General features: G+C 39.5%; 1 protein-coding gene across 1 annotated transcript; it reads right to left on the bottom strand.

The window, feature by feature from the left end:
* Positions 1 to 790: 790 nt before the first annotated feature.
* On the bottom strand, positions 791 to 27,663 carry CUNH11orf16 (chromosome unknown C11orf16 homolog). The gene is made up of 9 exons (XM_077453653.1): positions 27,564 to 27,663; positions 24,878 to 25,055; positions 22,155 to 22,317; positions 16,272 to 16,500; positions 12,749 to 13,435; positions 8,698 to 8,870; positions 4,369 to 4,541; positions 3,788 to 4,037; positions 791 to 1,198 (listed from the first exon to the last, which is right to left on the bottom strand). Exons 1-9 carry the CDS (start codon positions 27,637 to 27,639, stop codon positions 1,094 to 1,096), a joined length of 2,034 nt encoding a protein of 677 aa, XP_077309779.1. The 5' UTR covers positions 27,640 to 27,663; the 3' UTR covers positions 791 to 1,093.
* Between the last annotated feature and the right edge of the window lie 209 nt (positions 27,664 to 27,872).

Raw genomic sequence — 27,872 nt, 5'->3', positions numbered from 1 at the left:
ATAGCTAATGCCCACATGTGATGCTGAGCTCCAATGAATGTAAGGGGCAGGGCCAGGCACAGTCAGGCTGGGGGAGGAAAGGGCTAGATGATGTTGGACGTCCTCCAGCCAGGAAATGAGGGCAGGGCTCTATCTGACTCGCTGCAACTCCTAATGCTCATTGTGAGAAGCTCACAGTGTGCGGTGAAATCAGAGGAAGCCGCTTCAGTCCAGGAGAGGAGCCGGTACACCTGTGCAAGACAGAAGGGGAGGAGCTGATACCTGTGCATGACTGAAGGGGAGGGGCCAGTACACATGTGCAAGACAGAATGGGAGGAGCCAGTACACATGTGCATGACTGAAGGGGAGGAGCCGATACACTTCTTCAAGACTGAAGGGGAGGAGCCGGCACACCTGTGCAAGACTGAAGGGGAGGAGCCGGCACACCTGTGCAAGACTGAAGGGGAGGAGCCGGCACACCTGTGCAAGACTGGAGGGGAGGAGCTGGTACACCTGTGCAAGACTGAAGGGGAGGGGCCGGTACACCTGTGCAAGACTGAAGGGGAGGAGCCGGTACACCTGTGCAAGACTGGAGGGGAGGAGCCGGCACACCTGTGCAAGACTGAAGGGGAGGGGCCGGTACACCTGTGCAAGACTGAAGGGGAGGGGCCGGTACACCTGTGCAAGACTGAAGGGGAGGGGCCGGTACACCTGTGCAAGATTGAAGGGGAGGGGCCAGTACGCCTGTGCAAGACTGAAGGGGAGGGGCCGGTACGCCTGTGCAAGACTGAAGGGGGGGCCAGAGGGAGGATTTAAAAGTAAAATAAAACTTTATTTGTATTCATAATTCATTGATTTATATTCTAGAAGAATTGCAGAGAAAGATCAGAGATTTTTTTTCAAACAGAAATGTTGGAATCCGTCCTTCCCATAGAAATCGATTGGTTGTCGGTGATTGGTTGTCGGGAGCCGCACATTCCATGAAATACTGGTGTGTCAGATGTAGGCGGAGTCATCCTTCAAGGTACCGAGTGGGCGGGAACACGAGGACCTCACAGCCAACTGGGGTGCTGAGTATTTCCATCAATGGCGGATCTCCAGTGTAATGTGAATTCTACGCCTCGAATTCCCGAGATCTCCCCCTCCCTCCCCCCTCCGCCTGGACCACCTTCTCCGCCACTTCTCTGTAGTGATCCTCCACCCTCCTGCGCTGGGCAGCCTGTGAGAGACCGAGTACAGAATCAGACCGACACCGAGATCATACAACGTTACATTATTACAGGAAATCTGTTCTCTGTACAGCACTGCGGTATATGTCAGAGCTATAGAAACATATAATAGTGTGTGACTGTGGGGGGGGAGGGGACATTAGAGTGTAAGCTCCTCTGTACAGAGACTGATGTGACTGTGGGGGGAGGGGACATTAGAGTGTAAGCTCCTCTGTACAGAGACTGATGTGACTGTGGGGGGGAGGGGACATTAGAGTGTAAGCTCCTCTGTACAGAGACTGATGTGACTGTGGGGGGGAGGGGACATTAGAGTGTAAGCTCCTCTGTACAGAGACTGATGTGACTGTGGGGGAGGGGACATTAGAGTGTAAGCTCCTCTGTACAGAGACTGATGTGACTGTGGGGGGAGGGGACATTAGAGTGTAAGCTCCTCTGTACAGAGACTGATGTGACTGTGGGGGAGGGGACATTAGAGTGTAAGCTCCTCTGTACAGAGACTGATGTGACTGTGGGGGGGAGGGGACATTAGAGTGTAAGCTCCTCTGTACAGAGACTGATGTGACTGTGGGGGGGAGGGGACATTAGAGTGTAAGCTCCTCTGTACAGAGACTGATGTGACTGTGGGGGGAGGGGACATTAGAGTGTAAGCTCCTCTGTACAGAGACTGATGTGACTGTGGGGGAGGGGACATTAGAGTGTAAGCTCCTCTGTACAGAGACTGATGTGACTGTGGGGGGGAGGGGACATTAGAGTGTAAGCTCCTCTGTACAGAGACTGATGTGACTGTGGGGGGAGGGGACATTAGAGTGTAAGCTCCTCTGTACAGAGACTGATGTGACTGTGGGGGGAGGGGACATTAGAGTGTAAGCTCCTCTGGTACAGAGACTGATGTGACTGTGGGGGGGAGGGGACATTAGAGTGTAAGCTCCTCTGTACAGAGACTGATGTGACTGTGGGGGGAGGGGACATTAGAGTGTAAGCTCCTCTGTACAGAGACTGATGTGACTGTGGGAGGGGACATTAGAGTGTAAGCTCCTCTGTACAGAGACTGATGTGACTGTGGGGGGGGAGGGGACATTAGAGTGTAAGCTCCTCTGTACAGAGACTGATGTGACTGTGGGGGGGAGGGGACATTAGAGTGTAAGCTCCTCTGTACAGAGACTGATGTGACTGTGGGGGGAGGGGACATTAGAGTGTAAGCTCCTCTGTACAGAGACTGATGTGACTGTGGGGGGAGGGGACATTAGAGTGTAAGCTCCTCTGTACAGAGACTGATGTGACTGTGGGGGGAGGGGACATTAGAGTGTAAGCTCCTCTGTACAGAGACTGATGTCACTGTGGGGGGGAGGGGACATTAGAGTGTAAGCTCCTCTGTACAGAGACTGATGTGACTGTGGGGGAGGGGACATTAGAGTGTAAGCTCCTCTGGTACAGAGACTGATGTGACTGTGGGGGGGAGGGGACATTAGAGTGTAAGCTCCTCTGTACAGAGACTGATGTGACTGTGGGGGGAGGGGACATTAGAGTGTAAGCTCCTCTGTACAGAGACTGATGTGACTGTGGGGGGGAGGGACATTAGAGTGTAAGCTCCTCTGTACAGAGACTGATGTGACTGTGGGGGGAGGGACATTAGAGTGTAAGCTCCTCTGTACAGAGACTGATGTGACTGTGGGGGGGAGGGGTCATTAGAGTGTAAGCTCCTCTGTACAGAGACTGATGTGACTGTGGGGGAGGGGACAGAGTGTAAGCTCCTCTGTACAGAGACTGATGTGACTGTGGGGGGAGGGACATTAGAGTGTAAGCTCCTCTGTACAGAGACTGATGTGACTGTGGGGGGAGGGACATTAGAGTGTAAGCTCCTCTGTACAGAGACTGATGTGACTGTGGGGGGGAGGGACATTAGAGTGTAAGCTCCTCTGTACAGAGACTGATGTGACTGTGGGGGGAGGGACATTAGAGTGTAAGCTCCTCTGTACAGAGACTGATGTGACTGTGGGGGGGAGGGGTCATTAGCGTGTAAGCTCCTCTGTACAGAGACTGATGTGACTGTGGGGGGGAGGGGTCATTAGAGTGTAAGCTCCTCTGTACAGAGACTGATGTGACTGTGGGGGGAGGGGACATTAGAGTGTAAGCTCCTCTATACAGAGACTGATGTGACTGTGGGGGAGGGGACATTAGAGTGTAAGCTCCTCTATACAGAGACTGATGTGACTGTGGGGGAGGGGACATTAGAGTGTAAGCTCCTCTGTACAGAGACTGATGTGACTGTGGGGGAGGGGACATTAGAGTGTAAGCTCCTCTGTACAGAGACTGATGTGACTGTGGGGGGAGGGGTCATTAGAGTGTAAGCTCCTCTGTACAGAGACTGATGTGACTGTGGGGGGAGGGGACATTAGAGTGTAAGCTCCTCTGTACAGAGACTGATGTGACTGTGGGGGAGGGGACATTAGAGTGTAAGCTCCTCTGTACAGAGACTGATGTGACTGTGGGGGGAGGGGACATTAGAGTGTAAGCTCTTCTGGTACAGAGTCTGATGTCAGTGTATATAGTTGGTATATAGCAGTGAATTGCGCACTCACCAGAAGTTCGATCTCTTTCCGCTCGCTCACGGCGCACTTCTCGAACTCTCTCTGGTCGATCTTATCTCGCACTCCCCTCAGGTGATCGATCCTTCGCTGTTCTCTCTTCTTCTCCTCGGCGGCGATCGTCTGGTTGCGCTCTTTGCGCTCCTCGCTGACGGCCATCTTGACTTTTATACCGGCGCTCTCCTTCGTCTCTCGCTCCTTCACCTTCCGCTCCTCGTTCTGCAGGCGCCGCAGCGTCTTCTTCCTGCGCACAAACATATTTCTATCAGACGAGGTCATCGGGGGAGAATGGGAAGCTCGGCAATCTGATTGTACAATGTGGCTGGTTATGAGGTCTGGGGTAACGCTCGGCTCCCAGCGGGGCTGGGCCAAGGGGGGAGGGGCACAAATCGACCCGAAACATGCAACTTATGCCGCTGAAGTCCACGGCTCATGAATGGAGGTGATAGGCTGCTCTTGACCTTTTCACCTTGAGTGCTAAAGGGCATTGCTCCAGCTCCGCCCCCCCAGGGCTATTCCTTTAGTATAATGGGGGGTGAGCAGAAAGTTTCCATAATCGGATATAGCGGCGGTACCTGTGCGCCTCTTGGCTTTCGCTGTACTTCTTCCCGAACTCCTCCTCTCTCCTTTCCTCCCATTGATGATGTCTCTCCTTCTGCTGTTGCTGCTTCTCAAGAATCGCCTGCCTGTGGCGTAGCTTCCCCACTTCTGATTCGCCGAGGCGCTCAGCGACAGGACGCGACGGTTGCTGGGAAGGAATATTGTTTGGAGGAAAAAAAAATATATTTTTTGTTCATTTTTATTTTTTTTACAGCAGAACTTCACTCTGTCCATCAACACAAACTCATTTAAATTCTCATACTGCAAACGTTAGTAAATAGGAAGGAAGATTTATATTTAGTTGTTTTAGACTTTTTTTATTATTTTTATTTTTACTTGCATTTCTTTAGTTGATTGTTTATAAACATTGATCAGACGAGAGATACAAAGTAACATTGTTTATAAACATTGATCAGACGAGAGATACAAAGTAACATTGTTTATAAACATTGATCAGACGAGAGATAGAGAGATGCAAAGTAACATTGTTTATAAACATTGATCAGAGAAGAGAGATACAAAGTAACATTGTTTATAAACATTGATCAAACAGGAGATAGAGATGCAAAGTAACATTATTTTTTTTACTGCAAAAGAGGCATACTAATGGGTCTATTTAAAAAATAACAATAAAAATGCGTAGCAATTCACCTATTGAGAGGGCAATAAAAAAAACAAATGTTAGCTTATTTCCTGTGCTGGCTGATTTTAATTTTAAAATGAAAAATACAGCATTTGGCCACTAGATGTCACTAAGTATCATGGGAATTTGCTATGGCACTTGGCACCATCTAATGGCCAAATGTGGTATTTTCTGTATTAAAAATGAATGTACAGGATATACTGAATAGTATCATCATCGGTTAGGGTTGTCCCAATACCACTTTTTATAAGACCAAATACAAGTACTGATACTTTTTTTTTATTTTTATTTTTTTTATGTCATGTGACAGTGGCACTAATTATATAGAGTTTTTTTCTATTACTATAAATATATATAATGTCACAAAAGTAAGTACACCCCATAGTCATATTTTCTTCTCTCTTTTCATGTGACAACACTGAAGAAATGACACTTGTCTACAATGTAAAGTAGTGAGTGTACAGCTTGTATAACAGTGTAAATTTCCTGTCCCCTCAAAATAACTCAACACACAGCCATTAATGTCTAAACCGCTGGCAACAAAAGTCAGTACACCCCTGAGTGAAAATCTCCAAATTGGGCCCAAAGTGTCAATATTTTGTGTGGCCGCCATTATTTTCCAGCACTGCCTTCACCCTCTTGGATATGGAGGTCACCAGAGCTTCACAGGTTGTCACTGGAGTCCTCTTCCCCTCCCCCATGATGACATCACAGAGCTGGTGGATGTTGGAGACCTTCCCCTCCTCCACCTTCCGTTTTGAGGATGTCCCACAGATGCTCAATAGGGTTTAGGTCTGGAGACATGCTTGGCCAGTCCATCACCTTTACCCTCAGCTTCTTTAGCAAGGCAGTGGTGGTGTTGGAGGTGTGTTTGGGGTGGTTATCATGTTGGAATACTGCCCTGCGGCCCAGTCTCTGAAGGGAGGGGATCATGCTCTGCTTCAGTATGTCACAGTACATGTTGGCATTCATGGTCCCCTCAATGATCTGTAGCCCCCCAGTGCCGGCAGCACTCATGCAGCCCCAGACCATGACACCCCCACCACCATGCCTGACTGTAGACAAGACACACTTGTCTTTGTCCTCCTCACCTGGTTGCCCCCACACACGCTTGTCACCATCTGACACCAAATACCTTTATCTTGGTCTCATCAGAGCACAGGACGTGGTTCCAGTAATCCATCTCCTTAGTCTGCTTGTCTTCAGCAAACTGTTTGTGGTCTTTCTGGTGCATCATCTTTAGAAGAGGCTTCCTTCTGGGATGACAGCCATGGAGACCAATTTGATGCAGTGTGTGGCGTATGGTCTGATCACTGACAGGCTGACCCTCCCCCACCCCTACAACCTCTGCAGCAATGCTGGCAGCACTCATACGTCTATTTCCCAAAGACAACCTCTGGATATGACGCTGAGCACGTGACCTCAACTTCTTTGGTGGACCATGGCGAGGCCTGTTCTGAGGGGAAGCTGTCCTGTTATACCGCTGTATGGTCTTGGCCACCGTGCTGCAGTTCAGTTTCAGGGTCTTGGCAATCTTCTTATAGCCTAGGCCATCTTTATGTAGAGCAACAATTCTTATCTTCAGATCCTCAGAGAGTTCTTTGCCACGAGGTGCCATGTTGAACTTCCAGTGACCAGTATGAGAGAGTGAGAGCGATAACACCAAATTTAACACACCTGCTCCCCATTCACACCTGAGACCTTGTAACATTAACGGGTCACATGACACCGGGGGAGGGAAAATGGCTAATTGTGCCCAATTTTGACATTTTTATTTAGGGGTGTACTGACTTTTGTGGCCAGTGGTTTAGACATTAATGGCTGTGTGTTGAGTTATTTTGAGGGGACAGGAAATTTACACTGTTATACAAGCTGTACACTCACTACTTTACATTGTAGACAAAAAAATGTAAGGGGTGTACTTACTTTTGTGTGTATATATATATATATTATTTTATTTTTTGGGGGGGGGTGGGACCGGAGAGCGCACAGAGGAGGGGGGACCAGAGGAAGACGGGGGGGAACGAAGATTGCACGGGGAGGCTGGAGGAGGATGGGGGGGCTGGAGAGCGCACGGGGGGGACCAGAGGAGGACGGGAGGGTACCAGAGAGAGCACAGAGGTGGGGAGAATGGAGGAGGATGGAGTGGGGCCAGAGAGTGCATGGGGGGGACCAGAGATCGCACAGAGGGGGGACAAGAGGAGGACGGGAGGGTACCGGAGAGTGCACAGAGACGGGAAGACTGGAGGAGGATGGGGAGGGGGCCAGAGAGTGCATGGGGGGGACTGGAGGAGCGCACAGAAGGGGACCGGGGAGACTGGAAGAGGAGGACGGGGGGACTGGAGAGCGCATGGGAGGGGGCTGGAGGAGGACAGGGGGGGGGGGCCATAGGAGCGCACAGAGGAACAGAGGGGAGCTGGAGAAGGACACGGGACACTAGGAAATAATCGGTGTTTCTCCTCCACGGCTTTTAGGTGTTTTATGGAAAGCCACCCAGGAGGATCTGTGATTGTAACCTCCTCACCGATCGTTCCTGAGTGTCCAGGTATCAGATTAGGCAGCGGGAGTGCTCGGCATCGGGAGTGCTCGGCATCGGGAGTGCTCGGCATCGGGAGTGCTCGGCAGCGGGAGTGCTCGGCATCGGGAGTGCTCGGCAGCGGGAGTGCTCGGCATGGGGAGCGCTCGGCATGGGGAGTCTCGGCAGCGGGAGCGCTCGGCATCGGGAGTGCTCGGCAGCGGGAGTGCTCGGCAGCGGGAGCGCTCGGCATCCGGAGTGCTCGGCAGCGGGAGCGCTCGGCATCGGGAGTGCTCGGCAGCGGGAGTGCTCGGCATCGGGAGTGCTCGGCATCGGGAGTCTCGGCAGCGGGAGTGCTCGGCATCGGGAGTGCTCGGCATCGGGAGTGCTCGGCAGCGGGAGCGCTCGGCATCGGGAGTGCTCGGTAGCGGGAGTGCTCGGTAGCGGGAGTGCTCGGTAGCGGGAGTGCTCGTATCAGGAGTGCTCGGTATTGGGAGTGCTCGGTAGCGGAAGCGCTCGGTAGCGGGGGTACTCGGTAGCGGGGGTACTCGGTAGCGGGGGTACTCGGTAGCGGGGGTACTGGGTAGCGGGGGTACTCGGTAGCGGGGGGTACTCGGTAGCGGGGGTACTCGGTAGCGGGGGGTACTGGGTAGCGGGGGTACTCGGTAGCGGGGGTACTCGGTAGCGGGGGTACTGGGTAGCGGGGGTACTCGGTAGCGGGGGTACTCGGTAGCGGGGGTACTCGGTAGCGGGGGTACTGGGTAGCGGGGGTACTCGGTAGCGGGGGTACTCGGTAGCGGGGGTACTCGGTAGCGGGGGTACTGGGTAGCGGGGGTACTGGGTAGCGGGGTACTCGGTAGCGGGGGTACTCGGTAGCGGGGGTACTCGGTAGCGGGGGTACTCGGTAGCGGGAGTACTGGGTAGCGGGGGTACTCGGTAGCGGGGGTGCTCGGTAGCGGGGGTACTCGGTAGCGGGGGTACTCGGTAGCGGGGGTACTCGGTAGCGGGGGTACTCGGTAGCGGGGGTACTCGGTAGCGGGGGTACTGGGTAGCGGGGGTACTCGGTAGCGGGAGTACTGGGTAGCGGGGGTGCTCGGTAGCGGGGGTGCTCGGTAGCGGGGGTGCCACGGTCGGCCTTTAACTTACCGTACCAGACGGGACGAAATCGGTGTGGACCAAAACATCTTTCACCGTGAGGCGCCTGGCTGGCGAATCCATGATGGTGTCAAACAGAGCGCTCCGATTGGTGGACTCGAAAACATCGGACACGGCGGCTCTCGAATTCTCGGTGGACTTTTTACTGTTCGATTTTATAATTCCTGAGACAAAAAAAAAAAATATCTGAGATTCTCCAAACTGATTATTACTGATCTCTTCTTATCTACAGAGTTCCCTCCACACCGAACATTGTTTATAAACAAAGACACAGAGGAGACAATCCGAAATCTGCTACAATCATCCATGAGACTTCTCTAGTGCTGCCTCCTCCAGGAACTCCCGATTTATAATATACAATATATTACCAAAAGTATTGGGACGCCTGCCTTTACACACACATGAACTTTAATGATATCCCAACCTTAGTCCAGAGGGTTCAGTATGGAATTGGCCCTTTGCAGCCATAACAGCTTCACCTCTTCTGGGAAGGCCGTCCACAAGGTTTAGGAGGGTGTCTATGGGAATATTTGACCATTCTTCCAGAAGAGCATTTGTGAGGCCAGGCACTGATGTTGGACGAGAAAGCCTGGCTCGCAGTCTCCGCTCTAATTCATCCCAAAGGTGTTCTAGGGGGGTTGAGGTCAGGACTCTGTGCAGGCCAGTCAAGTTCCTCCACCCCAAACGCACTCCTCCATGTCTTTATGGACCTTGGTTTGTGCACCGGTGGGCAGTCATGTTGGAACAGGAAGGGGCCGTCCCCCAAACTGTTCCCACAAAGTTGGGAACATGAAATTGTTCAAAATGTCTTAGTATGTTGAAGCCTTAAGAGTTCCCTTCACTGGAACTAAGGGGCCAAACCCAAACCCCGAAGAACAACTCCCCACCATAATCCCCCCTCCACCAAATGATTTGGACCAGTACTAAAAGCAAGGTCCATAAAGACATGGATGAGCGAGTTTGGGGTGGAGGAACTTGACTGGCCTGCACAGAGTCCTGACCTCAACCCCCCTGTAGAACACCTTTGGGATGAATTAGAATGGAGACTGCAAGCCCAGCCTTCTCATCCAACATCAGTTCCTGACCTCACAAATGCGCTTTTGGAAGAATGGTCAAACCTTCCCATAGACACCCTCCTAAACCTTGTGGACGGCCTTCTCAGAAGAGTTGAAGCTGTTATAGCTGCAAAGGGGCGGAGCCAACCCAATATTGAACCCTCGGGACTAAGACTGGGATGCCATTAAAGTTCATGTGTGTACTGTAAAGGCAGGCGTCCCAATACTTTTGGTAATATAGTGTATCTTATACAGGAGTGACATCACCGCTCTCCAGATATAAGATATATTATAGAGGAGTGACATCACCGCTCCCCAGATATAAGATATATTATACAGAGTGACATCACCGCTCTCCAGATATAAGATATATTATACAGGAATGACATCACCGCCCTCCAGATATAAGATATATTATACAGGAATGACATCACCGCTCTCCAGATATAAGATATATTATACAGAGTGACATCACCGCTCTCCAGATATAAGATATATTATACAGGAGTGACATCACCGCTCTCCAGATATAAGATATATTATACAGAGTGACATCACCGCTCTCCAGATATAAGATATATTATACAGAGTGACATCACTGCTCTCCAGATATAAGATATATTATACAGAGTGACATCACTGCTCTCCAGATATAAGATATATTATACAGAGTGACATCACCGCTCTCCAGATATAAGATATATTATACAGAGTGACATCACTGCTCTCCAGATATAAGATATATTATACAGAGTGACATCACCGCTCTCCAGATATAACATATATTATACAGAGTGACATCACTGCTCTCCAGATATAAGATATATTATACAGGAGTGACATCACCGCCCTCCAGATATAAGATATATTATACAGAGTGACATCACCGCTCTCCAGATATAAGATATATTATACAGAGTGACATCACCGCTCTCCAGATATAAGATATATTATACAGGAGTGACATCACCGCTCCCCAGATATAAGATATATTATACAGAGTGACATCACCGCTCTCCAGATATAAGATATATTATACAGGAGTGACATCACCGCCCTCCAGATATAAGATATATTATACAGAGTGACATCACCGCTCTCCAGATATAAGATATATTATACAGAGTGACATCACTGCTCTCCAGATATAAGATATATTATACAGAGTGACATCACCGCTCTCCAGATATAAGATATATTATACAGGAGTGACATCACCGCCCTCCAGATATAAGATATATTATACAGAGTGACATCACCGCTCTCCAGATATAAGATATATTATACAGAGTGACATCACCGCTCCCGAGATATAAGATATATTATACAGGAGTGACATCACCGCTCTCCAGATATAAGATATATTATACAGAGTGACATCACTGCTCTCCAGATATAAGATATATTATACAGAGTGACATCACCGCTCTCCAGATATAAGATATATTATACAGGAGTGAAATCACCACTGTCCAGATATAAGATATATTATACAGGAGTGACATCACCGCTCTCCAGATATAAGATATATTATACAGGAGTGACATCACCGCTCTCCAGATATAAGATATATTATACAGAGTGACATCACTGCTCTCCAGATATAAGATATATTATACAGAGTGACATCACCGCTCTCCAGATATAAGATATATTATACAGAGTGACATCACTGCTCTCCAGATATAAGATATATTATACAGGAGTGACATCACCGCCCTCCAGATATAAGATATATTATACAGAGTGACATCACCGCCCTCCAGATATAAGATATATTATACAGGAGTGACATCACCGCTCTCCAGATATAAGATATATTATACAGAGTGACATCACCGCTCTCCAGATATAAGATATATTATACAGGAGTGACATCACCGCTCTCCAGATATAAGATATATTATACAGGAGTGACATCACCGCTCTCCAGATATAAGATATATTATACAGAGTGACATCACCGCTCTCCAGATATAAGATATATTATACAGAGTGACATCACCGCTCTCCAGATATAAGATATATTATACAGAGTGACATCACCGCTCTCCAGATATAAGATATATTATACAGGAGTGACATCACCGCTCTCCAGATATAAGATATATTATACAGGAGTGACATCACCGCTCTCCAGATATAAGATATATTATACAGAGTGACATCACCGCTCTCCAGATATAAGATATATTATACAGGAGTGACATCACCGCTCTCCAGATATAAGATATATTATACAGAGTGACATCACTGCTCTCCAGATATAAGATATATTATACAGAGTGACATCACCGCTCTCCAGATATAAGATATATTATACAGAGTGACATCACTGCTCTCCAGATATAAGATATATTATACAGAGTGACATCACCGCTCTCCAGATATAAGATATATTATACAGAGTGACATCACTGCTCTCCAGATATAAGATATATTATACAGGAGTGACATCACCGCCCTCCAGATATAAGATATATTATACAGAGTGACATCACCGCTCTCCAGATATAAGATATATTATACAGAGTGACATCACCGCTCTCCAGATATAAGATATATTATACAGAGTGACATCACCGCTCTCCAGATATAAGATATATTATACAGAGTGACATCACTGCTCTCCAGATATAAGATATATTATACAGAGTGACATCACCGCTCTCCAGATATAAGATATATTATACAGAGTGACATCACTGCTCTCCAGATATAAGATATATTATACAGAGTGACATCACCGCCCTCCAGATATAAGATATATTATACAAAGTGACATCACCACTCTCCAGATATAACATATATTATACAGAGTGACATCACTGCTCTCCAGATATAAGATATATTATACAGAGTGACATCACCGCCCTCCAGATATAAGATATATTATACAAAGTGACATCACCACTCTCCAGATATAACATATATTATACAGAGTGACATCACCGCCCTCCAGAAGAGATAATATGAAGGAGACGTACCCGGTTTTCGGTAGAAGGGTTCCGGTTGTGTGTGTTTCCAGTACTTCCACTCCGGTCGGTCGCCGGTGTCCAGTTTCGGCTTCTCCCATAGGCTGGAATCGGTGTTGACCGCGCTGTCCACCATGGTGCTGTGTGTGGTCCTTGACAAATACGTCTCGCCATCTGTGTCCTCGTCCTCCAGGAGATCCTCCTCCTCGCTCTCGGAGGTCGATGATTGATGGAGGTCTCGGCGGTTCCTGGGACTTCTTCTCCCTCCAGTACCGGAATACGAACTCTCATCCCTCTCGGGTTCCTTCCTGGTCTGGACATAGACGGAGGTCCGGGGGGTGAGCGCCCACCAGTCCTGGCACTTGGGGTCGTAGCAGCAGGTGCAGGTCGGGTGGCTCGGGAAGCAGCAGCAGTCGCAGTGGCGGTGGGTGAGATGCGGATGGACGGTGTGATGACCCCACCGATGGCGGAGGTCCGTGGCGCACATAGGAACGGGCACCGTGGTGCAGCGGTCGGTGATGACATAAGTGGTGGTGCTCGGGGGCTGGACTTCCTGGAGTTGGCGACTGGTGATAGGATGATGCAGCGTGTCTATGATTCTATGATGAACCGTCGGTGAAATCCACACAGCCACTCCTAGAGGGACGTTGACTTTCTTGCCATTCCAAAAACAAACGGTCAACTCTTCATCCTCGGTCACTGCAAGAAAGACGTTTAGTTTTAAATAAATACAATTTTTAAATATTGAATAAAAATGTAGTAAATCCATTAATTAAATTAATTATTAAAAATGCATTTAATAAATATTAACTAAATAATAACAATTAATATTTAAAAAAAATCTAATAAAAAAAATACAATTTAGTTTTAAATACATTTATATAACTAAATAATAAAAATAAATAATTAAAAAAAAATACATTTATAATTTAGTTTTAAATACATTTATAAAAATAAATGGACAACATGTAATAAATCAATTAATTAAATTCACTATTAAAATGTGTTAAAAAAATATATTGAATGATATATATATATATATATATATATATAAAAAATAAAAACAAAATTTAATTCATAATAAAAAATACATTATTAAAAATTTAAGAATAATAATAATAATAGTAACTAAATAATAAAAATAAATAATTAAAAATAAATACATTTAGAATCTAGTTTAAAATACATTTATAAAAATAAATGGACAACATGTAATAAATCAGTTAATTAAATTCACTATTAAAATGTATTAAAAAATATATATCGAATGATATATATATAAAAAATAAAAACAAAATTGAATTCATAATAAAAAAATACATTATTAAAAATTTAAGAATAATAATAATAGTAACTAAATAATAAAAATAAATCATTAAAAAAATACATTTAGAATTTTTAGTTTTAAATACATTTATAAAAATAAATGGACAACATGTAATAAATCAATTAATTAAATTCACTATTAAAATGTGTTAAAAAATATATATTGAATGATATATATATATATATATATATATATATATATATATATATATATATATATATATATATATACATATATATATATATATATATATACATATATATATATATATATATATATATATATATATATATATAATAAAAACAAAATTAAATTCATAATAAAAAAATACATTATTAAAAATCTAAGAATAATAATAATAATAATAAAAAGTAACTAAATAATAAAAATAATTAAAAAATAAATACATTTAGAATTTAGTTTTATGAATTTAATTAATTGATTTATTACATGTTGTCCATTTATTTTTATAAATGTATTTAAAACTAAATTCTAAATGTATTTATTTTTTAATTATTTATTTTTATTACTTAGTTATTATTTATTATTATTATTCTTAAATTTTTAATAATGTATTTTTTATTATGAATTTAATTTTGTTTTTATTTTTTATATATATATCATTCAATATATATATTTTTATACATTTTAATAGTGAATTTAATTCTAAATGTATTTATTTTTTAATTATTTTTATTATTTAGTTACTTTTTATTATTATTATTCTTAGATTTTTAAATGTGTTAAATATATATATATTGAATGATATATATATATATATATATATATATATATATATATATATATATATATATAAAAAATAAAAACAAAATTAAATTCATAATAAAAAAAATACATTTATTAAAAATTTAAGAATAATAACAATAATAATAAATAGTAACTAAATAATAAAAATAAATAATTAAAAAATAAATACATTTAGAATTCTCTATTAAAATGTATAAAAATATATATACAGAATGATATATATAAAAAATAAAAACAAAATTAAATTCATAATAAAAAAATACATTATTAAAAATGTAATAATAATAGTAACTAAATAATAAAAATAAATAATTAAAAAAATAAATACATTTAGAATTTAGTTTTAAATACATTTATAAAAATAAATGGACAACATGTAATAAATCAATTAAATTCACTATTAAAATGTGTTAAAATATATATATTGAATGATATGTATAAAAAATAAAAACAAAATTAAATTCATAATAAAAAAAATACTTTATTAAAAATGTAAGACTAATAATAATAAATAGTAACTAAATAATAAAAATAAATAATTAAAAAATAAATACATTTAGAATTTAGTTTTAAATACATTTATAAAAAATAAATGGGCAACATGTATTACATCAATCAATGAAATTCTCTATTAAATAATTAATAAATGTATAGTAATTATATATAGAAAAAAAAAAATCATGATAATAATAAAAAGTTAAAGAGGAGGTCCAGCCCCCTCCCCCCACGAAAAATGAAAACTCAGCAGCTACAAATACTGTAGCTGCTGACTTTTAATATATGGACACTCACCTGTCCAGGGAGCCCGCAATGTTGGCACCCCAGCCGATCTTCGGAACGGCTGTTGGATGCAGCCGCAGCCATTCCTGGTAAGGGAACCCAGCAGTGAAGCCTCTCGGCTTCACAGCCGGTTCCCTACTGTGCATGCGCGAAGTGTGATGCGCTTTCTAATTAGTCTGGCAGCGGAGTAAGGAGGAGGAGTCCCTTTTTAATATTACTTTTTTATTATTTTATTTTTATTAAAAAATAATAATACAAATATATATTAAATAATAAAAAATAATAATTAAAAGATAGTTAAAATAAATACATTTAGAATGAAGTGTAATATAAATAAATGAAAACAAATGTATTAAATCAATGAACTAGATTCTTTATTAAATAATTAACAAATAAATATATAATAAATAAATGTTTATAATAGAAAAGAAAATCTTTTTATTATCATTTGAAATAATAATAATAATTAAAGAAATTAAATAAATACATTTAGAATATAGTCTTAAATGTATGTTTCACAGTTGCCAATAGTATTGGCTACAAAGTTAATAAAAGGTAAAATCTGCAGCATGTCACAAATTTTTTAATAAAAAAGGAAGAAAAATTCCCAAGCAGAATTGTGTTCCTTCCATCCCCCTCAGAGAATAAAATATTCCTTACCACGCAGCGGGTCTCTGGTCTCCAGGCCCAGGATGACGGTTCCGGGTCCATAGCGGGTACATTCTGGTTCCCATGGGGCTAGAACGTTGTCACCGGGTACTATAGAATGTCTCCGCCCTTCCTCGTACTGTATGATGTCACCGGAGCTTGTCTTCTGTAGCATGGCCGGGTACCGATCCCTCTGCACAGACGGCTTATTGAACTCGATTAGGAAGACCCCCGGCTCCTCCTACAGGGGGGAAAAATTAGGGTTTGACTTGCTGTACTGGGACAAATGAGGGGGGGGGGGGGGTATTAAGAACATACATTTTACAAACCGCAAGATTCAATTAAAGCTCATGTCACTAACTGCCAGGTACATGTGCACACTTTCATATTTTAGTTAATTTTTTTTAGAATGTTTTAGTATTTTAATTGTAATTTTTGGATATATTTTATTTAACTAAAATAGATTAACTTAAAAAATTTAAATTGTATTTTTAATGCAAAAAAATAAAAATAAAATAATAACACTGCATATGAATATACAATTTTCTTATTATTTGAATCCAGCAGATGGAGCTGTGGGCTACTTCCCATATGTTTTCCTGTCTTCTTTTCTGCTTTGCTATTAAAAAAGCCTTGTGTTTAGAGAGCTCTATAGCTCAAGCTGAATTTTTACAGAGCTTGCGCTGTGATACCTCCCTCCCGTTTACTTCAGGCAGCTGTGTCTACAGTTTCAATCGGAGAGAGAATGTCTGAAAGGAGATAATTAATTATTTCTGGGCTTTTTCAGTATCCTCTTGTGTTTTGAGTTATGGCTTTAAATGATTATTTCTCAATGTTTGTGCATATTAAAAAAAAAAAATTATATATATATATATATATATATATATATATATATATATATATATATATATAGGAAAAATAATATATATAGATGGTTATATATAAACATATCTTATATAAATACAAAATAAATGATCAAATATAAAAAAAGGTTTTTGGTCAAATTTATTTCATCATTTTTTTTTTTTTTATATAATTTTTAAATGCTTAATTATATAAATTTTACATATTTTTTTTTTAACTGTTTTATTTTTTTATTTTCTTTATTATTCTAGATATTTTCATAAAGGGGTTTATTTTTAAAACACTCAATGCACAAATGTCAGAAGCATCCGTGCAAGCTGAATGAAATATCACTGTAATGTTTTGTACAAGATAAATTCCTGTATCGTTACCGCCGTCTAGCGGCCAAAGTGCGGTATAGTTTTCAGAAAACTATACTGCACGTTGGCCACTAGATGATACAGGAATTAATCTCTTACAAAACTTTTGGAGACGTTTCATTCCGCTTGCACAAATGCTTCTGACATTCATGGAACAAATGTTTTCTAAATAGACCCCTATATGAAAATATATAATAAAAAAATACATTTAAAAATAATAGTTTACATTTTTTTTTTTTTAATAATTGAACGTTTTTTTTTTGTTTGTTTTTTTTATATTTTATAATTTATTTTGTATTTTGTAAAATATATAAAATACAATAAAATATGAAAACCATATAGACTATAAAATACATAAAAAATATATAAAAATATTCGTTTAAAAATTAATAAATAGAAAAGATTTAAAACAAAATTGTATTTTTAAAAAAAATATTTGATCATTTATTTTGTATTTATATAAAATATTTAACACAATAAAAAATCAGAAAATATATAAACTATAAAATACAAAAAAAAACAGTTTAAAAATGTGTTAATTAAAAGGATTTGAAAAAAATTGTATTTTTAAAAATGTTATCTTTTTTTGTATTTATATAAAATACAAAAAAAAATAAGAATATATAGAATAAAAAAAAAAATCACATACAAAATATAAAATATTAGTTTAAAAATGTATACATTTAAAATATATAAGCTATAAAAAAAATATAAAACATTAGTTTAAAAATGTATAAGCTAAAAAGATTTTAGTAATGTATTTTTAAAATGTATTTATTATTTGTTTTGTATTTATATAAAATACAATATAATGTGGAATATAAAAATACATAAAAAATATAAAACATTAGTTTTAAAATGTGTAAATTAAAAAGATTTGAAATAAAATTGTATTTTTAAAGATATTTCATAATTTATTATGTATTTATATAAAATACATAAAACACAATAAAATCTGAAAATATAAAGACTATAAAAATGTATAAAAAAACTATAAACCATTGGTTTAAAAATGTATAAATTGAAAAGATTTGAAGCAAAATTGCATTTTTTAAAATATTTTATCATTTATTTTGTATTTATATAAAATGAAATCAAATCTAAAAAATATAATCTATAAAAATACATACAAAATCTAAAACATTAGTTTAAAAAATGTATAAGTTAAAAATATTTTAAATATAATTGTATTTTTAAAATGTATTTATTATTTATTTTTGTATTTATATAAAATACAATATAATGTGGAATCTAAAAATACATAAAAAATATAGAACATTTGTTTTAAAATGTGTAAATTAAAAAGATTTGAAATAAAATTGTATTTTTAAAGATATTTCATAATTTATTTTGTATTTCTATAAAATACATAAAACACAATAAAATCGGAAAATATAAAGACTATAAAAATGTATAAAAAAAATATAAAACATTGGTTTAAAAATGTATAAATTGAAAAGATTTGAAGCAAAATTGTATTTTTAAAAATATTTTATAATTTATTGTGTATTAATATAAAATATATAAAATGCAATCAAATCTAAAAAATATAATCTATAAAAATTACATACAAAATCTAAAACATTTGTTAAAAAAAAATGTATAAGCTAGAAATATTTTAAATATAATTGTATTTTTAAAATGGATTTATTATTTATTTTTGTATTTATATAAAATACAATATAATGTGGAATCTAAAAATACACAATAAATAGAAAATATTTGTTTTAAAATGTGTAAATTAAATTGTATTTTTAAAGCTATTTCATAATTTATTTTGTATTTATATAAAATACATAAAACACAATAAAATCGGAAAATATAAAGACTATAAAAATGTATAAAAAAAAATATAAAACATTGGTTTAAAAATGTATAAATTCAAAAGATTTGAAGCAAAATTGCATTTTTAAAAATATTTTATCATTTATTTTGTATTTATATAAAATGAAATCAAATCTAAAAAATATAATCTATAAAAATACATACAAAATCTAAAACATTAGTTTAAAAAATGTATAAGTTAAAAATATTTTAAATATAATTGTATTTTAAAAATGTATTTATTATTTATTTTTGTATTTATATAAAATACAATATAATGTGCAATCGAAAAATACATAACAAATATAGAACATTTGTTTTAAAATGTGTACATTAAAAAGATTTGAAATAAAATTGTATTTTTAAAGATATTTCATAATTTATTTTGTATTTCTATAAAATACATAAAACACAATAAAATCGGAAAATATAAAGACTATAAAAATGTATAAAAAAAATATAAAACATTGGTTTAAAAATGTATAAATTGAAAAGATTTGAAGCAAAATTGTATTTTTAAAAATATTTTATAATTTATTGTGTATTAATATAAAATATATAAAATGCAATCAAATCTAAAAAATATAATCTATAAAAATTACATACAAAATCTAAAACATTTGTTAAAAAAATGTATAAGCTAGAAATATTTTAAATATAATTGTATTTTTAAAATGGATTTATTATTTATTTTTGTATTTATATAAAATACAATATAATGTGGAATCTAAAAATACACAATAAATAGAAAATATTTGTTTTAAAATGTGTAAATTAAATTGTATTTTTAAAGCTATTTCATAATTTATTTTGTATTTATATAAAATACATAAAACACAATAAAATCGGAAAATATAAAGACTATAAAAATGTATAAAAAAATATATAAAACATTGGTTTAAAAATGTATAAATTCAAAAGATTTGAAGCAAAATTGCATTTTTAAAAATATTTTATCATTTATTTTGTATTTATATAAAATGAAATCAAATCTAAAAAATATAATCTATAAAAATACATACAAAATCTAAAACATTAGTTTAAAAAATGTATAAGTTAAAAATATTTTAAATATAATTGTATTTTAAAAATGTATTTATTATTTATTTTTGTATTTATATAAAATACAATATAATGTGGAATCGAAAAATACATAAAAAATATAGAACATTTGTTTTAAAATGTGTAAATTAAAAAGATTTGAAATAAAATTGTATTTTTAAAGATATTTCATAATTTATTTTGTATTTCTATAAAATACATAAAACACAATAAAATCGGAAAATATAAAGACTATAAAAATGTATAAAAAAAATATAAAAACATTTGTTTAAAAATTTATAAATTGAAAAGATTTGAAGCAAAATTGTATTTTTAAAAATATTTTATAATTTATTGTGTATTAATATAAAATATATAAAATGCAATCAAATCTAAAAAATATAATCTATAAAAATTACATACAAAATCTAAAACATTTGTTAAAAAAAAATGTATAAGCTAGAAATATTTTAAATATAATTGTATTTTTAAAATGGATTTATTATTTATTTTTGTATTTATATAAAATACAATATAATGTGGAATCTAAAAATACACAATAAATAGAAAATATTTGTTTTAAAATGTGTAAATTAAATTGTATTTTTAAAGCTATTTCATCATTTATTTTGTATTTATATAAAATACATAAAACACAATAAAATCGGAAAATATAAAGACTATAAAAATGTATAAAAAAAAATATAAAACATTGGTTTAAAAATTTATAAATTGAAAAGATTTGAAGCGAAATTGTATTTTTAAAAATATTTTATAATTTATTGTGTATTAATATAAAATATATAAAATGCAATCAAATCTAAAAAATATAATCTATAAAAATTACATACAAAATCTAAAACATTTGTTAAAAAAAAATGTATAAGCTAGAAATATTTTAAATATAATAGTATTTTTAAAATGGATTTATTATTTATTTTTGTATTTATATAAAATACAATATAATGTGGAATCTAAAAATACACAATAAATAGAAAATATTTGTTTTAAAATGTGTAAATTAAATTGTATTTTTAAAGCTATTTCATAATTTATTTTGTATTTATATAAAATACATAAAACACAATAAAATCGGAAAATATAAAGACTATAAAAATGTATAAAAAAAAATATAAAACATTGGTTTAAAAATGTATAAATTGAAAAGATTTGAAGCAAAATTGTATTTTTAAAAATATTTTATAATTTATTGTGTATTAATATAAAATATATAAAATGCAATCAAATCTAAAAAATATAATCTATAAAAATTACATACAAAATCTAAAACATTTGTTTAAAAAAATGTATAAGCTAGAAATAGTTTAAATATAATTGTATTTTTAAAATGTATTTATTATTTATTTTTGTATTTATATAAAATACAATATAATGTGGAATCTAAAAATACACAATAAATAGAAAATATTTGTTTTAAATTGTGTAAATTAAAAAGAGTTAAAATAAAATTTTATTTTTAAAGCTATTTCATAATTTATTTTGTATTTCTATAAAATACATAAAACACAATAAAATCGGAAAATATAAAGACTATAAAAATGTATAAAAAAAAATATAAAACATTGGTTTAAAAATTTATAAATTGAAAAGATTTGAAGCGAAATTATATTTTTAAAAATATTTTATCATTTATTTTGTATTTATATAAAATACAATATGAGGTGCGATCTAAAAATACATAAAAAATATAAAACATTTGTTTAAAAATTGACAAATGAAAGGAATTGAAATAAAATTGACCCCGAACTGTTAGGTGTATGTTGATGTCTTCTATAACGTCACTTACCTCGTGCCTCACTACACCGAGGTAGTAAAATTGGTCGGGGTCCCGGCGTGCCAGGACGGCTTCACGCCGAATGATGGTGGTGAGACATGGAGGAGTTGAGGACCAGTTCAGCTTCTTGCAGGTCACACTGGTGTAGCGGGGGTAGTGCTCTGTACATGAACATCTGTGCAAAATAAAAGCAGAAAGTGTTCTCGATGAAGTTGCGCTGCAGCTGAAGGTCAATAATCTGGCTGTGCTGCCTGGCAGGAGCGCCCGGGTCACAAAACGGGCTGAACGGAAATGTTCTGCCCCACTTTATTTTTTATTTTTTTTGTGGTTTGTGTTTTAGTGGTTCGGTTATTATTGTTTTGTAGGATGCTGACATCTAGTGGAGGTTTTGGGCCACAACAACTAGTCTACATATGTGATTTGGTATCTCCCTCCTCATGTTTAGTGCTAGTTAGTTCAGTCCTCCCTGTCTGTTCCATGCTGTGTTTGTGTTCCTCAGAGGCAGAGCCTGGAAGTCATTTGGGGGGGGGGGGGGGGTTATTTAATAAAACTGGAGAGTGCAAAATCTTACACCAATTAAAAGCTTGGAAAACACATCCTCTGCACGGCAAACAAGAAAAGGGAAATTGGGACTTTGAATGAGATTGTTAAAGCGGAGTTCCCCTTAAAAAAAATAAACAAAAGTCAGCAGCTACAAATACTGCAGCTGCTGACTTTTAATAATCGGACACTTACCTGTCCCAGGGTCCAGCGATGCGGGGGATCGAAGCCCCGCTCGTCTCCCCCTCCGCTCTGCGGCGCCGGCATTTTAACTGTGGGAGGCACCCACTGCGCATGCGCGAGCCGCGACTGGCCGCGCAATCATCTGGGACCTGAGACGCGTCCCAGATGATTGACAGAGGGAAGGGGGGGGGAGAGGCGATCTCCCTTCCTGCGCCGAGAGAAGTGACGTCAGGAGCCCAGGCGCTGAAGGAGGCAGATTACGAGGGACCCCCTAGCAACAGGCATTATAAGGTAAGTACTTACAAAAATAACCTTTTGCTTTAGGGAGAGGAGAGCTTTGTCTCTGACCACCTCTGTGGTCCATTAAAGAGATCCTGTGTCTCTGGAGCACTTCATATTCTATGTTGTGTGAGAGGTGGGATGGCGCCACCCGGTGGCGGGGAATAACTGTGTCTCTGGAGCACTTCATATTCTATGTTGTGTGAGAGGTGGGATGGCGCCACCCGGTGGCGGGGAATAACTGTGTCTCTGGAGCACTTCATATTCTATGTTGTGTGAGAGGTGGGATGGTGCCACCCGGTGGCGGGGAATAACTGTGTCTCTGGAGCACTTCATATTCTATGTTGTGTGAGAAGTGGGATGGCGCCATCCGGTGGTGGGGAATAACTGTGTCTCTGGAGCACTTCATATTCTATTTTGTGTGAGAGGTGGGATGGCGCCACCCGGTGGTGGGGAATAACTGTGTCTCTGGAGCACTTCATATTCTATGTTGTGTGAGAGGTGGGATGGCGCCACCCGGTGGTGGGGAATAACTGTGTCTCTGGAGCACTTCATATTCTATGTTGTGTGAGAAGTGGGATGGCGCCATCCGGTGGTGGGGAATAACTGTGTCTCTGGAGCACTTCATATTCTATTTTGTGTGAGAGGTGGGATGGCGCCACCCGGTGGTGGGGAATAACTGTGTCTCTGGAGCACTTCATATTCTATGTTGTGTGAGAGGTGGGATGGCGCCACCCGGTGGCAGGGAATAACTGTGTCTCTGGAGCACTTCATATTCTATGTTGTGTGAGAGGTGGGATGGCGCCACCCGGTGGTGGGGAATAACTGTGTCTCTGGAGCACTTCATATTCTATGTTGTGTGAGAGGTGGGATGGCGCCACCCGGTGGCAGGGAATAACTGTGTCTCTGGAGCACTTCATATTCTATGTTGTGTGAGAGGTGGGATGGCGCCACCCGGTGGTGGGGAATAACTGTGTCTCTGGAGCACTTCATATTCTATGTTGTGTGAGAGGTGGGATGGCGCCACCCGGTGGCGGGGAATAACTGTGTCTCTGGAGCACTTCATATTCTATGTTGTGTGAGAGGTGGGATGGCGCCACCCGGTGGTGGGGAATAACTGTGTCTCTGGAGCACTTCATATTCTATGTTGTGTGAGAGGTGGGATGGCGCCACCCAGTGGCGGGGAATAACTGTGTCTCTGGAGCACTTCATATTCTATGTTGTGTGAGAGGTGGGATGGCGCCACCCGGTGGCGGGGAATAACTGTGTCTCTGGAGCACTTCATATTCTATGTTGTGTGAGAGGTGGGATGGCGCCACCCGGTGGCAGGGAATAACTGTGTCTCTGGAGCACTTCATATTCTATGTTGTGTGAGAGGTGGGATGGCGCCACCCGGTGGCGGGGAATAACTGTGTCTCTGGAGCACTTCATATTCTATGTTGTGTGAGAGGTGGGATGGCGCCACCCGGTGGTGGGGAATAACTGTGTCTCTGGAGCACTTCATATTCTATGTTGTGTGAGAGGTGGGATGGCGCCACCCGGTGGCGGGGAATAACTGTGTCTCTGGAGCACTTCATATTCTATGTTGTGTGAGAGGTGGGATGGCGCCACCCGGTGGCGGGGAATAACTGTCTCTGGGGTCACTTCGCTGAGTTACAAGGTAAATCATTCATAAAAAAGGAAAGCGGTCGGGGTGGAGAGAGGAGTATAAAGTGAATGAGTCTGGTACCTACCTCCCATGGATTGGACGATGGTGGGGGGCACATGAGTGAGCTGTACACCCCCACAGAGGGTCGGAGTGGGCGATCAGACCGTGGCAGGCGTGCGCGGTGGGGGGAGGGGCCACGCTGCAATACTTGTGGTCCATACACAGCGAGCGGACGCAGTGATCCATCCCGAGGAGGCGACGCTCTGCACAACACAAAGAGACACATTTGTATCCTTTTATTATTTCTTACAAAACCACAAAGATAACAAATAAACAAAAAAGATTCCGGACAATGCAGGTGCATTCTGGGAGGTTTTTTCAATGTGCTTTTATTTACAGCTTTTTTTGTAAATGAGAGGGCTTGCCATGTACCCCCCCCCCATACCCATTCATGCGGGGGGGGGGGGGTATTTGGATACCCACTTATTGTTAAGCAGGACTTCCAGATTCCAATAAGATCCCCATAACCACGAGCCAGGGTTGTGGGGAAGAGGCCCTTGTCCTCACCAACACGGCAACATGAGGCTCTGGCAGAGGGGAACAGGCCCCTCCCCCACGAGGCTCAGGAAAAGCCCCCCCAAGGCTCAGGAAAAGCCCCCCCCAAGGCTCAGGAAAAGGCCCCCCCCCCCGCTCACTGGCTGAACAAACAAAAATTAAACTGTCTATTCAGTGTCGGGACAACCCCTCCCATCCCCCCCCAAGATGTATGAGCGTTATGTGTCAGCAAAAATCGCCCCCCCCCCACACACACACACACAAACACACTAAGCACTAATCTGCAAGCTTACCCTCTATGCATAAATTCCCCCTCCTCCTAGTACAAATCCACCCCCCCCACTGAAATATCCCCCCCATCTACCAAATCCACCCCCAAATAAAAACATTCACTCCTCTTAGCAAACATTCTCTACCCCTGAAATGTCCACTCCTAGTACACCCCCCCCCCACTTCAAATCCCCCCCATCTACCAAATCCCCCCCAAAAAAACATTCACCCCTCCTAGCACAAATTCTCCATGCCTGAAATGTCCCCTCCTAGTACACATCTTCTCCCCCCACTTCAAATTCCCCCCATCTACCAAATCCCCCCCCCCAAAAGACATTCACCCCTCCTAGCACAAATTCTCTACCCTTAAAATGTCCCCTCCTAGTACACATCTTCTCCCCCCTCACTTCAAATCCTCCCCCCTCCCAGCACAAATCTTCCCCCCATCTACCAAATCCCCCCCCCAAATAAACTATTCACCCCCCCTAGCACAAATTTTCTACCCCTGAAATGTCTCCTCCTAGTACACATCTTCTCCCCCCACTTAAAATTCCCCCCTCCCAGCACAAATCTTCCCCCATCTACCAAATCCCCCCCCCCAAATAAACCATTCCCCCTCCTAGCACAAATTCTCTACCCTTAAAATGTCCCCTCCTAGTACACATATCCCCCCACTTCAAATTTCCCCCTCCCAGCACAAATCTCCCCCCCATCTACCAAATCCCCCCCCCCCCAAAAAAAAACATTCACCCCCCCAGCACAAATTCTCTACCCCTGAAATGTCCCCTCCTAGTACATATCTCCCCCCTAACTTCAAATTCCCCCCTCCCAGCACAAATCCCCCCATCTACCAAATCCCTCCCCCCCCAAAAAAAGACATTCACCCCTCCTGGCACAAATTCTCTACCCCTGAAATGTCCCCTCCTAGTACACATCTTCTCCCTCATCCCCCTCCCAACACAAATCCCCTTAAATCACCACTCTCAGCACTTCCCCCAAATTCTTCCTTCTAACACAAATCCCCATCCTCTGCAATCTCTCACATGATACCACAGTGCCCAGGACAGCCGCCCCTCCTGCCCCCCCCCTTGTCCCGGCCCCGGCATGTATGTCCCGCTGTAAATACAATAAAGCACGGAAGCCAAACTCCGGATCACACTTTATAATCCATCACAATGACAGTTTTTGTTCCTTTTGGGGGATAAAAGATTTGACATGAATAAATAAAAGCTGATCATTGTAGGCGCCCCTGTCAGTGGTAAATGGTTTGTCTCATCCCTGTAACTGCAAGAGAACGGGTTCTGTTGGAAAAACAACAGACTTACTGGCTGGATCATCAGATGAAATGAAAGGAGAGAAAGCCTGGAGCTCCATTCACACCCAGGCGATTTGAATCGCAGGCGGGATCGGATTCAGAATCGCGGCACAACCGCGGGATGCGTTTGCGATGTCATTATTTCTCAATGGCACCCTAAACGCCGTGCTATTTTGCTGCGATTGTCACACGACAAATTGTGAGAAATTTGCAGGATTGCGTGTCACCCTGCGAATCGCATAGAATTCTGTTAAATAAAATCGCAATGAAATCGTCAGTGCAAATCGCAGCGATGTGCAGCTTCAAAATCCCGCGGAAGCATTGCGATTTCAAAGCCGCCGCGGTGTGAATGGGGGGGGGGGGATGACACACAGTCCTATGATATGATACATTGTGTAAATTCAGCAAACACTATCGCAGTGCCTCTGAGGGTCTCATCGTCACAATTCTGACACTTTCCTGTTATTTCTCTATAGAAGTTTCTCTGGAAAGTTGAGAACTTTCCTCAGCGGAGAATATAAAAGGAAGATCAGAAGAATCCTGGAAGTCATGTGACCCGGGGGGGGGGAGGGGGGGTTACAATGTATCAATAATACTCGTCTGATGATTCCCATTGGGAGATATTTCTTACCAGAGGCAGCAGCAGAGCGGGGATCCGTCAGATGTCTCAATCCTCTATACACAGTGTACTGGTTACCGGGTGACATGTTTCCTGGTTACCAGTATGGTTGTCATGGAGGCACCGGGAATGAGACCTGCTGCTGGAGCATGCTCAGTCCGTCTCCCCCTCCCCCCCCACACAACAAATTCCTGGACTGCAAACTTCTCACCATTACAATATACAAATATTATATACCGAGATACACAACTTCCACATATGTGATATATCTTATATCTGGAGAGCGGTGATGTCACTCCTGTATAATATATCTTATATCTG

The sequence above is a fragment of the Lithobates pipiens genome, unplaced genomic scaffold (assembly GCF_037356315.1).
Source record: "Lithobates pipiens isolate NorthernLeopardFrog02 unplaced genomic scaffold, aLitPip1_a1.2 Scaffold_24, whole genome shotgun sequence".
Classification (NCBI taxonomy): domain Eukaryota; kingdom Metazoa; phylum Chordata; class Amphibia; order Anura; family Ranidae; genus Lithobates; species Lithobates pipiens.
Note: the sequence above shows the minus strand (reverse complement) of the source record. Positions and strands in the feature narration are given on the sequence as shown.

Excerpts from the sequence above, each read along its gene's own strand:
- CUNH11orf16 (XM_077453653.1), bottom strand. The coding sequence starts at position 27,639 with ATGTCACCCGGTAACCAGTACACTGTGTATAGAGGATTGAGACATCTG. Across the intron at positions 22,318-24,877 it reads CATCGTCCAATCCATGGGAG|ATGTTCATGTACAGAGCACT; the intron begins GTAGGTACCAGA and ends TATTTTGCACAG. Across the intron at positions 13,436-16,271 it reads GACCAGAGACCCGCTGCGTG|TGACCGAGGATGAAGAGTTG; the intron begins GTAAGGAATATT and ends TCTTTCTTGCAG.